This window comes from Cornus florida, unplaced genomic scaffold, assembly GCF_030987335.1.
Source record: "Cornus florida cultivar Cherokee Brave unplaced genomic scaffold, ASM3098733v1 CherokeeBrave_3.0.0_Hap2_Chr07, whole genome shotgun sequence".
NCBI classification, from domain to species: domain Eukaryota; kingdom Viridiplantae; phylum Streptophyta; class Magnoliopsida; order Cornales; family Cornaceae; genus Cornus; species Cornus florida.
The window spans coordinates 15,462,544-15,478,629 of NW_026775577.1; the positions used below are offsets into that span (position 1 = coordinate 15,462,544).

The 16,086-nt window shown below is 31.7% G+C and overlaps 1 protein-coding gene across 2 annotated transcripts; it reads right to left on the bottom strand.

The window, feature by feature from the left end:
* Positions 1-9,963: 9,963 nt before the first annotated feature.
* On the bottom strand, positions 9,964-15,711 carry LOC132266532 (bifunctional nuclease 2). Of its 2 annotated transcripts, none has more exons than XR_009468639.1 (10): positions 15,240-15,711; positions 14,636-14,848; positions 14,466-14,518; positions 14,322-14,378; positions 11,927-11,992; positions 11,763-11,834; positions 10,828-10,937; positions 10,652-10,735; positions 10,430-10,495; positions 9,964-10,305 (listed from the first exon to the last, which is right to left on the bottom strand). XR_009468639.1 is itself a non-coding variant. In XM_059767424.1 (10 exons), exons 1-9 carry the CDS (start codon positions 15,514-15,516, stop codon positions 10,443-10,445), a joined length of 993 nt encoding a protein of 330 aa, XP_059623407.1. In that variant the 5' UTR covers positions 15,517-15,708; the 3' UTR covers positions 9,964-10,305; positions 10,430-10,442. The 2 variants fall into 2 exon arrangements, 1 of the variants encoding a protein (XP_059623407.1); XM_059767424.1 differs by having other exon boundaries at positions 10,652-10,743; positions 15,240-15,708.
* Positions 15,712-16,086: the final 375 nt, after the last annotated feature.

Consider the following 16,086-nt stretch of genomic DNA (forward strand, 5'->3'; position numbering starts at 1 on the left):
TAGGGGGTGAGGGTTGTTATATTAGGGGCCAAAGCCCAACAACACCCAATAAGACATCACATTAATTATACCAGGCCCCTAATATTTCAAAAAGAGTCCTCGATGACTATTTGGTGAGGCTGGAGAGTATTTGCATGTTGAAATGCTTTGAACCTGCGCATTCTCTCTCTCTCTCTCTCTCTCTCTCTCTCCTGTGTCTGAGTCATTCCTTAGTCATATCAAATAAAAGAAAAAAAGAAAAGGAGCATACTACTTAGAATCATCTCATCAAGACACTTCAAATATTAAAATCTTATCAAGTCCCATAAAATATATATGTGTGTGTGTGTAGATATATATATATATGTGCATGGCAACAGGATAAAATCTTCTAATGTATAAGAAATAAAAGACCAATAATGCAAGATTTGTTGCCCTTCCACCTAAGGGTAGTAAGATGCCCCACTATAATATATACATTCTCTCTAAATATTCCTTCCGGTGCAGTTAAATGCAAGATATATAATAATATACTTATGAAGAAATAAGCTTAGTTACCAAATTTATTTATTTATTTAAATTATTATTTTTTTGAGCAAGTGGTATTGCTAGGAGTATCTCCAATAGCTTGTTAAAATACTCATTTGTGTAAAATATACACTATTACGGAAGATGTGTAAATTTTTTTGAACAATACTTACCTCAGGCCGTATGAATAGGAATGTTCTGATATTGACATAGATCAATAAAAATATGAAATGTGTTAAATTTTTTTTTAAATAATTAATAAAAATTATTTGAATCTTTTTGCGGATCATCCAAAAGGAAATTTTTTTTTTTCCTCATACATTTGAGATTTTCTAGCCTAAACATGTTAAATTAACCACATTTCTAAGACTCCAATTATCAATGAAGTTTAAGGAAATCAATTTGACTTCATATTGCAACAGGTGATGATAAATGTCAAAATTTTGGATGCCACTATAGTTATGTTTATTTATTAATTGGAGGCTTGAATCATTTCTAAAGATTGGATGTAAAAGATTATAGTTTGGGAATGAAGGAGGTGGCAAGTAATGGAGGTGGTGGAGGTCAGTTGACGGAAGAGAAGATAAATATTAGGGTTTCAAAATTGGGGAGATGGTGGGCATCGATAGGAATTTGGTGGGGAGAGAGAAGGAATCGTGAGTTAAAAAGAGAGAGATTGGTACAAATTTTATTTTATTATTATTTTTTTTAACACATGTCATGTTGTTATTCATCCATATCAACATCAAAAGGAGAGCCATGCTTATGCGGACTAAGAGCATCTTCAGCAGTCTATTAAAATATTATTTTGTGTAAAATATACACGGCTAAGTATGATTTGTAATTTTTTTTTTTTTCTCCAGTTTGTTAAGATATACAAATGTGTAAAATTATTGTATATTTTTTACAATTTTTTTACACAGCTACATCAACATATTTCCTTTCTCGTCCATCTTTCTCATTTCATTAAAAAATTAACCCTATATTAAGTAGATTTTTTAAAATTATGTGGGTCCTGATATGACACGTAATTGGTTGTTATTGAAGGATATATTTTTATACAAAGTATAAAACAACCGTTAGAGCTAAAAATAGATAATTCAAAATTTTTGTGTAAATTAATCATGACACATCAAATTTATAAAAAAAAAATATACACAACCGTTGGAGACTCTAAAGCAAGTTTTTTCAAATTTTTTTTTTTAATCTCCAATAGCATGTTAAGATACATTGTCACCTCACCAATATGTAAAATTGTTGTGTATTTTACACAACCTTTTTACACAGTCACATCAGCATATTTTCTTTCTCTTCTATCTTTCTCATTCCATTAACAAATTAATCCTATATCAAGTAGGTTTGTAAACATTATGTGGGGTATAGGTATGACACTAGTTGGTTGTTATTGGTAAATATATTTTTACACAAAAGGTATAAAAGAACCGTTTAAACTAAAAATAAATAATCTAAAATTTTTGTGTAAATTTATTATGATACATTAAATTTACACAAAAATATATATATACACACAACGGTTGGAGATGCTCTAAGTTGTTAACCACTAATATTGGTCTAATTATAACTCCATGCCAAGCACATTTCTCCGCTTGTTTGTCCACAAACACAAATTTAAATAAATGTTCCCATTGAATATGTGTTTTTTCTTCGGTATTTCTATTTTTTTTTTTTTTTTTAGTGTAGGAGGGAAGTGTGGGAAGAGAAAGAACAGAAAGGAAGAAGAGAGGCAATGCTGGAGTTTAGGCGTTTTTGGTTTTTATGTTTCAAAATAAAAAAATAAAAATAAAAAAAACCCTAAAAAATGGGATTAATTTAAAAAACTATAAAACTCTAATAAAAAAAGTCTTTTATTTTAAAAATTTTTAGAACTATTTTCAGAATTACAAACTAAACAAGCCTTATTTTTTAAGTTTTTAGAACTCATTTAGAAAACTAAACCAAACATATATAACCTTAATTTCTTAATTACTTTGGTAGGAGGAAAATAAAGAGAAACTTTCTGGAACTTTCCACCTTGTAACAACCAAATTTCTCTTCCAAGAAGTGAGAGGAAAGACCAATTTCTCTTCCTTCAATATTTATTTTTCATAGTAAACCAAACAAATGTAATTTTTTTTTTTTTTTTTTCCCTTCTATAGGACGTATGTTTTAATACCTTATTGATCTATTCACAACTCCTTCCCATATATATATATATATATATTTCCAAAAGCAAAAGAACCCTTTCCCATATTATATACCTACTAATCAGGAATAAATGATACTTTTCACATTGACGAGCATTTAAAAAAATAAAAAACACTCATTGCTTATATTGTTATGATACAGTTGGTTGCAGGCAAATCTTTTATAGCTTAGCTGTTACCTAATCATTGTTTACTAAAAAGACAAAATCAATTGTATTTCTTAATTAAAATATCTTTCTATTTAATTATTGATGAACAATATCAATGTCTCGGGAAAAAAATGCTTTTTAAAATTAATTATTAAATTAAAAAAGGTCGTAATAATTTTTTAATAAATGCAATAAACATGGGATAATCACTTATTTTCAATGTAAATGACAATTTTGCCCTTCTGAAAAGCAAGAACATTTTTTTATAATAAAAAGTAAAAAATTTGTTAAAAAGCCGCCTCTTAAATATAACAATAATCGCAACACAATTACTGTTCTTGACAAGCAAATCTTCTTTTAAGCAACACATTATAAAAATATAATAATATCTATATGTGCTGCACCCAACTCATTATACCCAATGAATTATAAATTTCCAGCTATATATACTGTCCGAGGTTAATTTCTTTATTTATAAATATAGAAAATGTGGGGTTACTTGATTTGTCCTTCCAATTTCCAAACCAAACAAATGCAACCAACTTTGCATTATTATATTAAAAGGTCGAATGCGACTTAACTTGTACTTATACCATGAATGAGATGACTATATATATAATATATTTTTTATATATTGATTTATTAAATATTTATAATTTAACATGAAGAAGATGGTTATATATAGAGAGAGAGAGAGAGGGCGTTGCTTAATTATAGAAGTAAATATTCAACGTGAGATGAGAAAGCAAAACTCATTGACGTGAAAAAATACCTGGAGAGAGAGAGAGAGGGAGAGAGACTTGTATCTTAAAAGGGTTAGGAATTCCCCTTTGGGGAGGGTGCCGTGGCTGTGATTAGGGTTTCAATCTGCTGGTTTGATAGATACATACATATATATATCATACATTCACACACACACACACATATATATATTTGATGTATATGGGTCAGTGTGGTTCTAGGCATGCAAGGGGGAGAGAGAGGTGGAATGGATCTGCTGCCGCCGCCGCCGCGGAGAAGCATAATAATGGGTGTTGGGCCCTGGTTAAAGAGCGACGGTCCAGATTTTACATTGCTAGGAGATGTGTTGTGATGCTTCTTGGTTGGGACAAACATGGCAAGTCATGATCATTTATTGTCTTTTTAATTCATTTTCATGGTGATTTGTAAACCATAAAATGCATGTATATATAATAAATTTATGAGGTTGTATATATATTTTCACTTCTGATCCTCAAATTTATGAGTTTATCATTTTTTTTTTCCACAGAAAGCAGAAATGATATTATCTCCGAATTCTTTGTTACTATCTTTGATTGTCTTTCGTACGTGGTTCTGTTTTATTGTAGCATACATATTTTTTGGAAAAAGAAAATATATTTTTTCTATAAAATGTGAATTCATAGTGTGTGTGTATTATATATATCTATATACACATATATAATTTTTTGTTTTTTTTTTTGAAAGTTACACCAATTATATTTTGTATAGGCTAAAAGGATTTGGAGACGACAAAACTAATTGATAGCTTTTGCTTAAAAGGTATCTAGATGGTCCAATCATTGACTGGAATATATGGTGATTATAGATTACATTATTAAGACATATTATTTTAATTTTTAAAGAATGCCCAAAGAAAAACCTTCTAGCTAGCGAAGAGCATTGGGGTCAATATTCTAAATGCCGAACCTACTTGCATCGTGTATCATTAGAAGTCTAGAATGTAATACATTGACTTAGCTTCAAAAATTGTATATGTTTTTATAATTTTATTTGAAGACCACGTGCATGATCTTAATTGTTTATTTGCACTAATTAATTAATTAATATATATATATATATATATTAATTAGTGCAAATAAACTTACAATATATATATTTTCTTGGGGGGTATTTTTATAAAAATTTTCAAAAGAAGTACAATTACAATAGGAGAAAAATCTCTAAAAACTGAAAATGAAATGAAAATCCACTTTCAGCAAAACAAAACAAAAAGGAACATTACAAATCAAAAACAATCAAAAGACCTGCTAAGCTAATATTTAGAAATGTAATAACATTCCAAATAATAGCTTGCACAACATTTGAGCACTGTTCTTGAATTTAATGTCTGTGTGTTGTAAATCAAAAATTTTGTGGGACAGTTCATTAAATATATTTTTAAAACATTTACATGCAGTCCACTATAATATAAAACTGTGCTGTTATCAAAGAGAACAACGATTATGATACAACTGTGATACATCAAGGATGGTTACAATTTATCAATTTATCAGGTGATCTTGTGTCTTTCAAAGTACCATTAATGAAACTCATCCATTTTTTTTTTTTTTTTTTGCAACATAAAAGTGCTGATCATTTTACTTACCCAAAAAAACATAATAGTGCTGATCATTTCAAATAATACAAAGGCCATCGTTACTAATCAATTTTAAAATGCAAAAGGTTGATTCTGCATGACACATTGTTTATTTACATTGGTCAATTTTTATCATAGTTGTGTGTCTCTCCACCACCTAATTGTGCAAAGACCTAATTGTGCAAAGAGATTGTGCCCACGGGAGAGTTGAGGAGAGGAGAGTGATATCCATGATGTTCTATAGTCTTCCCTATTTGTTTAGAATAATTTAAAGACTCTAAAATATGGGAGTTTACGGATATTTGTTTGTAAAATTTATGTAGAGTGTTGTACGGTTCAGCTTCGGGTAAGATGCCTATAAATAGGGTGGGGAGTTGATTTGTAACCAAGAGGGAGTGAGAAGGAACCTTCCCATCCACTAGTCAAATTCTTGAAATTTTTGCAACTATTATTCTAAAGTTGGGTTTAATGACTTAAATACTTTGACGATGAATTGCTTCCGTTCCGAGAAGTGTTTTTTTACAAAGAGTTGAAGAAGCGCTGCACCCTTATACGTGGTTAAGAGTTTCCGTTCCGAGAAGTGTCTTTTCTACAAAGAGTTGAAGAAGCGCTGCACTTCCGAAGAGTGCATATTCTCGTCAAAATAATAGATGAGGTGTATGGAGGGATCACACTACAAAGAATGTTCTAGGTGTTCGAGAGAGTTACAATTCCAACAGTAATCGAACTATAATTGTCCGTGGAGGTTGTAAATACCCATTAAAATACCCATTTTTCTTTTTCAATTTTAATTTTAATTTTAATTTTAATTATTTTTTTTAAAAAAAATATATATATCTCTGTGCACCCACTGTTTGATTAAATGCCTCAACTGAACTATTGTTTCTAAGTAAGTCAGTCGAACACCAAGAAATGGGAGGAGCATTTAGCCTTAACAAAAGGTTGTAATTTAATTATGGGTGTCACAAACTTGATGTGAAATGATTAGTGTTAAATTCTCAAACTTTTTTTTTTTTGGTCTTTGATAGCTAGTTCATGAATTACACAACTAAAGTCATTTACGGCTAAAATCTCTACATACATTAGTATCTTTGTATTTGCTTCTAGTGTATGAGACTTTATTTGCAAACATAAATGGAAAAAAATTGATCTTTTTTCATTTTGATACCGTGTTAACAATCAACTACTAGAAAAGATTAAGTTGTTAAAGGGAGTGTAATTTTAATATTTATATCCTTCGACACCCGAGAATAAATTAAACATGTAAACTATTCCTAGTTCCAAACCAACTCTGAACGTGTAGTAACATGCAGTTGAAGCCTTTGGGTAAGTTTACAAGGGTTCCTAAGTCTCTCGGTGAATCAAATTAGAATCCCAATCATAATAAAAATTGAATAATCTAAACCATGAAAATTTTCAATTTGAAAAATGAAAATTGTTAATTAGACTTGATTTGTTTCAAAGATTTTGTCCTGGGAGGAAACTTTTTCTGTCCGAGTGCTAGTTTTGTATTACCTCAAATGGGCCGAGCTGACCCAAAAGGCTTATGTTTCTTACTACTTTGCAGAACAATGTTGGTTGGGTAAGAACCGATACATCATGTACCTAATAAAGGACCCACCAGGGCCCACAACCATGTGGCTTCCATTTTGTATAAATGTCATGGTCTATAGATGGGCCAGGTCCATTATCCTCACTAGACCCAGTGATTGGACTTTTGAAAGTAATCGATCTCACCCCATAAGTAATTTCCTTTATTTCTTTATTTACTATCTCCATATCTTATTAGTTGTCTATTTTTTATTTTATAACTTTTTAAGGAGACATACAATTAATGCATTATTTCTTTTAAAAATTACCAAATTGTCCTTTTTAATTTAAATATATATAGTTACAATGTTTGAAATTTTTTAAAAAGATAAAGGACGATGATGGAAATATAAAGAAAAGATGTTTTGACTTTTCAAAGAGGACAACTAATTTGGGACATGTAAAAAGAGAAAAATGGATTACTAATAAGAGACAAAAGGAGTATTTGAACCCAAACTTTCTACTTTGTAAGGAATAGAAAGTACCTCTATGTTACACAACCATTGCTTCTCAAATAAGTATAAATACTAAAATTTTTACAAATTTCAAGTTTAAAGTGCTAATTTGGTACTCTCAATTTGTAATGTCGTTTGTTAGATTAAGAGCTTGTGACGACTCTCAATTGAATAACTAAAATTTCAAGTTAATAGTATTAGAAACCGGGAGAGAATTTGTGATACCCTTCAATTCTAGAGTCACGGGTGATCAAGTCCGAGCACAGAATACAAGGGATATCAAACATTTAATATTTAAACAAGCATTTGAATACAAAAAGAATAATAAAGAATAAATAAATAATAAGCTGAAGGAAACTAAATAATAAATCCCTATTTTAAAATCCTCAAATAAATAATAATTAAAAATCCAATAATAAAATCCTCCAATCTTCGGATACTAGTAATTAATTAAACTACAACTCGGGAATCCATCCTGTGGACCCCTAATAATATCCTAACTGAAATAACTGAACCGAAATAAAAATAATAAGTAACTAATGAAGACGAGTCCTACGTAGAGTCGGAAGAGTAAATGACTGTCTCTGCTGGGCACGAACAATCTCTAAGACTGGAACTGACGAACACCTAAAAAATAATGGTGGGTCAGGCCTACAAACAAGTTCTAATCTACTATATCGCAAACAAAGACCCGATACACGTACACATCCTAATGAATTCAACAATAACTAAATAGTCCATATGTAGATATATACACACTAAAGGAACCTCACTAGACTATAGAGTTGTCTCAACCTGAATAGTAAACAACATGCAAAACGCACATATAGTGGGCATGAGTACCTAGACCTTCCAGGGTACACAACTACGCTATATCTAGCTACACATCCCTGGCAATATACGCACCCTAACCACTGATCATGAGACTCAAGCTCATATCATGGTGTATAATTATATATTTAAAATCCGTCATATCCAACCATCAAAAATAAACTATCCAATTATTATTTCAATACTATGTCATCCAACTATTCCGTTGACCTGACACGAATAAGTAGGACTTAACACTGTGGTTAATCCGTTCCCTTATTAAAAATAGGTAGGACTTAACTCTTAAATTAATCCGTCCCTAATATGCCCCCATCCCATAATGGTGCATTAATCCATATCATAATCAAATATAAGTTTCACATCCAAGGATAATGTCAATAATGTTTACATATAATAATCCAAATAAATATGATATAAATCATACACATCCTTTGCATTTACTTGGGCAAAAATATCAATTCTAAGTAGCATGTATTTAATCTACATCACAAGAAATTAACATGCATCTCAACTAAATTGTACATCTCCCTGTTCTAGTTAAATTAATTTAAATCCAAGCAATTAATTAAAATAATTTATTTAAATCTAATTAATTTATTCTATTAAATTAATTAAATTCCATACTTAACATGTAAACTTAAATCATGCCTTCCAATTCTTACTGAATCTATTTAAATTAATTAAATATTTAATACAAATTCATAAAAAAAAAAATAATAGCCAATATTAATTTAATATTCCCACATTAAACCGATTAATGTTTAAAATATTTAATGCATATATATATATATATATATATATATATATATATATATATTTTGTATGTACACCAGACTCATTCCAAACCACCTAGCCATAACAATGTGTAGTATGTTATTTTTTCCTTCCTCGGGTGGAGCCTAATGGTATGTGCAGGTGAGGGTTCAACTTTTGATAAGAACAAATAACTGCATCAATCACAACCTTGGCATAACTTTCAAACCATATGCAGGTGTAAGAGCCTTTTTTGGCCCAATCAATGACTTTGCCCGAGCAAAATGCCTCCATGGCAGAAGAAGTGGGGAAAGGATGGAACACGACTGCCTGAACAATGGGGGCACGCGTTGCAATTCACAATAATTATGTAATGACAATCTGCCTCTGGCACCCGTCTAACATCAAAATGAAATTGGTGAGCCTTCTCAACCATAGTTCGTCGTATTGTTCGATACGCGATTCTTTTTCAAATCCGATATACGATCCGTATCGATTAATTTACATTGATTTTGTCTGAGTCTGTAACACTGCGATAGTAACCGCTACTGCCAACCATGTTATGAGTGACTCGAGCCTTCAGGAAAGTTGTACTCCAATGCCCCGTTGTTACCAATGCTCAATCTAACCCCTCCTGAATATTAGCGTCTCTGCTCCTTTGGTAAATGGATAACCTTTATAACCCAAATCAACAAGGGAACAACTATCAACCATGTTCTTAAATTTTTTTCGCAACCACCCCCCTCCTCAGATGGCCAAAACAAATCATTAAAGCCTCCAATGATTTTGACCTTTTGGCTTTTGCGTTCTCCTACCTATAGTTCTCTACATAAAGGATTCTGATCACAAAACAATTTATTTTTATTTTATTTTTTATATATGAACCTTAAACAATGTTTATAGTCAACAAGATTTTGATTCCGAATCTCCAATTTTGTGGCTAAAAAATTATGGCAATTGCTTAATATTTCATAGCTTGTTTAACTAGTGATCAAACTTGTGATTTACGAATCAACTCTCACTATGTCACCAGACCATTGGTTGGTGAAAGTTTTTGCTGTACCATATTCTACAAGCACCATACAAATCCAAACATGCAATTCCCCAAGAAAGTATAGCAAACACAGAATTCGCTTATATAAGCTTCTTATGGACATTGATTAATTTATTTTTACAAAACTTGCCAACTGTTACATACAAACACAGCTGTGGTTCAGAATTTATAATTGCATACAAAAGAAGATTGATGGTCGTGACTATATACAACGATGCAATTGCTCAATCGAGTTCAAATTTACAATACGGAAAACGCAGAACCGTATCAATACTTCACATATTTCTTAGACAATTTATCAATTCATCAGGTCTTTCTTTGTCTTTCAAAGTCAAGGTCACAGGTTTTCTCTTCTGACATGCACTATCCCGTCATTCACAAGCACGAATATTCATAGATTAATCTGAAAAAACACAACGATTTATAGGGTTGAAATTCAAAATTCAAAGACAACATAGCACGACCAGGTCCAAGGTCCAGAAATTAGATATGAATAAACAATGGGCACAAGGGAAAGGAAGATATACCTCAACAACAAGTCTAAAACTCATGCCTCGACTCAAGAAGCCTAGTTAGTCTCTTTCTCAACATGGCTGCAAGAACCAGTAATTAGCGATGACTCCGGTTTCGTTTTTATTTTCCATTTTTTGGTGCAATATAAACGTGCTGATCATGCGAAAAAAATCAAATAATACAATGGCACGCTGTCAATTTAAAATGCAAAAGTTTGATTCTACTGCCCTAAATACCTGCATCGCTGTATCTTTCTTCTTTGACAGCCAAATTCAAATTTTTAATCAGATTTAGTTCTTCAGTAAGTAAATCCGGACCATCTGCAGCACTGAATGTGATATAACTCCTACTTAGAGGTACAACAAAACCCACTATAGTGAAAATAAGGTGCTAGAGAGAACAGGATTCATACCTGTCTAAGGATACATCATAAATACACTTCGCACCACGTGGTCTGCCCATTCCATAAGCAATTCTAATAGCATCCGACATGACAATTTGTTTATTTACGTATATAGGTGCCTGCATAGGTCAATTTTCAATCAAAGTCAACTGTGGCTCCAAAAATACAATCTTCCAAGTGATTAATGGTAAATAAGGTGCACCCGCAAACAGTCATTTAAGTTGAAAGGATTCATATCAGAGGTTACAGATGAAGCATTTCCGTAGACTGGTACTATATAATTCTTCAAACGATCCCATAAAATAGCATAAACATCCAACATAAAGAACTTCCTTTTAAAATTACAGAAGTTACAAATAACACGTGGTCAAACCATTTTTATTTATTTATAAGAACACGTGGTCAAACCATTATAATTTATGGAAAAGACGTTTGAGTCCCTAAGTAACTAAGTATCTCAGGGAAAAGATAAAAACATCAAGATGATACTTATCGTGATAGAACACTAGAATGAACAATGAAACCAACACAGCTCCATACGTGATGCCATGTAAAAAATGTTGACAAGAAGTGATCAATCATAATCATGCCAAATGCGTCTAGAACATAGGAAATCACATGTGATGACCAATCACAAACAGGCTTCTTCGTAGTATAACACAAGTTATTGGAAAAAGGCTGCCTTCATTTAAACTTTTTGAGTTATGCGCAAGTCCCTTTTGTACTCATTTAACAGATTCATGATATAGATGAAATAAACAGAGTTCATGCTTATAAGATATCTCAACTTATTATACTAAAAGAAACTATCTATAGTCTTATTTTATTAGCTCAGCAACACTTCCATTTTTACATCTGGAAAATAAGCTTTGTTGTTTATGACGAATCCCAAATTCTGCACAATGCAATAGCACTTAGTCCTCCAAGGGGCTAGAAATACGAACCTTACATCTATTTGCCACATTTATGGCATCTGAAGGACGCGCATCAACACTAAGAATATCTTTTTCCCCAGGCTGCAGATAATAAAAATTTTAAGTGAAGATGGAAAAAAATTCCTAAAAAAATGGTAGTTTCAGAAGTATATATTTCTTAGTTATATACATACCTTGCAAAAAAATATCCTGGCAAAGTAAGTATTAACCACTCTTTCTGTAATCTTCACCATTTTCACCTGAAATTGAAATTTAAAGTAAATATGAAAGAATTGACCCACATTTAAAGCCGTTTTGAATGGAAAATATTAAACATTGAACAAAGGAACATATAAAACATGAATTACTCCCTAATTTAGAAAGTGAAGTGCAATATTGCATGCCAATTTAGACAAGTAATATAGTAGTTAATAACTTAGGATGCAGACATTATGAGACACTGTTGATAACTATAAAGTTGAAAAAATAATTGAAATGAATTAGTCAAATTTAAGTCCACAATTAGATGAATGCATACAATATATCATGATATGCTTTAACACAAAAGGCAGTTACTAAGCCAAAAATACTTTCTTTCTAGGAAAAAAGAAAGTTATAGTGAAGCAGCTGACTCAAAAAAATACAAAGACTACCCTATGAAGTGAGAGCCAATAACAAAAGGAGCATAAGATAGTTATACTAAGAGATAGAAGAAAGATATTATAAAAGACGGTAAATTTGAATGAGCTCCCCTGAGTCTTGGAAAAGTTACACTAGACCTTCCTTATGGTTTCAAAAATTACAATACCTCCCCTAAAAAGGGAACATGGTAATTGTTAACGGTCAATGTTGGTCAAAGACGGAAAATTATGACGTCATGCGTATTGCCTTCATTTTACAAGACATCTTTGTTAAACAAATGTCACATATTATCTAAGTGCGTGTTAACAATATCAAACCAACCAATAACCCCGTTAAAAGGGATGCCACTAACAGAGGAGGTAACTGTAAATTTTAAACCATAGGGTGTAATTTTAGCAAAGCTATAGGGCTAGAGAAAATAATAGCACAAGATCTAGGAGAATAATTAATAAAGAATAATGGATACAAACATTTAAGTTAACTAATAGAAGAATACGAACAAAATTTCAAAAGATAAACTAAGCTACTGTGTATCACATAGCTCATTTCATGAAAATGTAGCTAATGAATATTTTAAGGAACTAAGGAGAAATATTTGTTTGATAAGTTGGAACAAAGGAGAAATATCCATCATATAAATTGAATTGGAGAGGCATGATGAGGTTAGAACAGAAGCTAATACAAATAACTCAACCACGAACAAGTGTAACAGAAAAACAAACATGAAATAACATGCGTGCTAAAAATAAAGAAAAGTATAAAGCTGTAGCACAAGCTAATAAAATAAAGATTTCATAGTGATCTATTTTTAAGCCTGGCATACTAATCATGAGAAAAAACATAAAGATATTCAAGGATAAGGAAAGAGAATATGTATAACCAAATATGTATGGTAGATCTAGTGAGAATCAGAAAGCAATAGAGTAAGTATGGTACGTCTAGAGAAATATGCTACAATGGTTTTAGGATTTTCTGTCCTTGGCCTTTTCTTTTCTTTCTTTTTTTTTTTTTTGCTTTTTGAAAAAGATAAAGAGTTCCAATAAAAAATATATAAGATACTTGATCTTAAGGGTCAAACCATCAAGTTAGAAATTATATGAAATATAAGTTAATTAAAATTAAAGATCTTTTCTATAACATAATGGAAAAACTGACAAGAACATGTATATTAATAAGACTTAGAGATGAATTGAAGATGATGACGTGTCATTGTAGTTTAAACTCTAACCTGCTCATAGATCTCACAATATTTTGAATTTCAAAATCATTATATCAAATTTATCTTCTACAACTATTTAAATTTAGGAAGAGCATTTAGTAAAGATTAATACATGAAATATCGATATTTAAAAATATATATATATATTTGATCCGAAGAGTGTGGAAATTGCACCAATGCAGTCAACAGGTCACATTGAGTCACTAGAAGGTATACCTACAGATCCTAGCACTATGCTTGGCACAGAGGCACTTCGTCTGATGAATTCCTTTATATTTCATAGATTTTCTAGAAGTTCATGAACCTAAATTAATATAGGAAACGGGGTTGTTATTATATGTAATTGTAGGTGGAGCCTCTCAAAGCAGCTGAATAAGTCCCAGAGGCATGTGAAAATTCAACAACAAAATCTGCTATCCCTCAACCCAAGTAATGGAATACAAAATCAATCAGTAACTTGCACTTTGCTTCTAGCAAATTGGGGTAGAAAAATGTCAAACCAACCCTATCACCATGTCTTTTTCAGTTCTCTCGATCTTTTTTCCAAATGATTATACAATCAATTTTATCAGATCAGAAATTATAAAAGAGCAAAAGAAATAAGAGCAGTGCAAATTTGGAAATCAAGCAAATACTGAAAAATCGTAATTTATGAGTAATGAGCATCTTTAGTTGGACATGAACGAAAGCTTAAAACAAGTCTTAAATGGATAGATATAGCTCCGTACTTCGTAGCCAAGATTTCCCACAAGATTTTTGACGAGCTGGAAGTGATTTGGGGAGTCCTGCAGCATGCCATACATGAGCATCAACATGAAAATAAAGAAACGACTAATTTCACATAAAAAAATAAAAATAAAATAAGAAATTACCCCACTCCCATCCTCCGTTGAGGAATCTATAAGTCTTTCGACGGCAAATTCCCCTGCAACAGCAGAAAACAACGTTACTTGTACAGTTTCACCCAAATCCGTCTGGAGATGACAACCAGAATAACTGGAGACAACAAAGCGTGGACTATGCAAAACATGATTTTACATACCTACAATAATTGGTAGCAAGAAGTCTCCATCACAAGAAATTTTAAGAAAAATTGTGGGACTTTGAAAACGACGAAGAAAAGCCAGTCCTATTGAACTAAATTCAGCTCTAGGATCTTTTGCTTTAACAGAAAATGGAGGCAATTGAGAAGATGACTGCCATGTCATGTCTTCTTGGAATCCTTGCATACACATTCGGTAATGCCTTATAGTTTCTGTACCAATTGAAGTAATGTTAGTTTAGATACGTATGAACATATAGATTTACTATGTACATTCCTTAAAAATTAGAAAATGAGGTGTTGGTGTTTTCAGCACCTTAGAATTGAAATTGGAGGAAAATTTAGCATTGTTCTCCAAATCGACTAATCCAATTTTTTTTTAAAAATCCAACAATTGCCAAAGAACTCCATGCTACGAAATATAGTTTCAATTTTCAAATCCTAAATAATGCTATGGTAAAGAAATTCAGAAACAATAATCAAATCAACAAGATGTTGTTCTCCTAGGTAAAAAAAATATATATATATATATAACAATTAGAATTTAGGTAAAAGTGGAGAACATGTAAAATTAATTATATGCTGTGAATGGTGAAATTGAGACCTGAAAGGAGGATGAAGGCTTCGAGATACTCGTGATCGCGTTCTTCGTTGCTGTTGTGGCTCGATTTGCCATTGAAGCTTCCTCGAGAAGACCTACAGCATACAAGGATCGATTTTGATTTACGAAAATGTCTGCGGCGTTGGAAACCTAATTGAAACGAGACGCGATTCGAAGAGTAAAGGAGCGAATTCGAAATCGAACGGCCGGCATTTGCCGGATCTGTCGCCTTCCAAACTCCGGAAACTGTACGGTCCCAACACTGAGCTCCGATCATCATCTGACGATGATTACGATGATATGTATATATATCTATATCTATATATATATATATATATATATATATAAAGAGAGAGAGAGAGCAAATTCGTTAGCTTACTTTGCTGAGAGAAGAAGAAGAATGGTTGAAGTAAAAAGACGGTTTTGGCCTAACGCAGAGGACTTTTTACAAATCTTTATTTGGTTGGGTTGCGAGTAGGCTCACTGCCGCTTCTGGATAAAAGTTGGATAAAATAATCTTTAAATCATTGTCGGTAAGATATGGGAATTATCGATGTTTAAAAGTCTAAAATGTCCCTCAACAACTTTTTTTTTTTTTTTTTTTTCAAAAACCAAAAATCCTTTCAATAATGAGTAGATATTGACTGCTTAGGCATACTAAGTCATTAGCATGCTCGACTATTCATCATTATTACCAAGTTATTAGTATGCTTGACTAATAAACCAGTATCATTTCAAAAAAAAATTTGGTTCACCTGCTTGTAAAATAATGATGTGGGTATCAATAGACGTGTGGTCTAGTGATACCAGATCTTTACTTTTCAAAAAAAATCAAGAGTTTGAACCTTAG

Bases quoted from the DNA above. Each gene is read 5' to 3' on its own strand.
- LOC132266532 (XM_059767424.1), bottom strand. From the start codon at position 15,516: ATGATGATCGGAGCTCAGTGTTGGGACCGTACAGTTTCCGGAGTTTGG. The intron at 14,519-14,635 runs GTATGTAAAATC...CTGCTGTTGCAG, and splicing joins CTTGCTACCAATTATTGTAG to GGGAATTTGCCGTCGAAAGA. The intron at 10,938-11,762 runs GTTCGTATTTCT...TGACCTATGCAG, and splicing joins ATGTGGCAAATAGATGTAAG to GCACCTATATACGTAAATAA.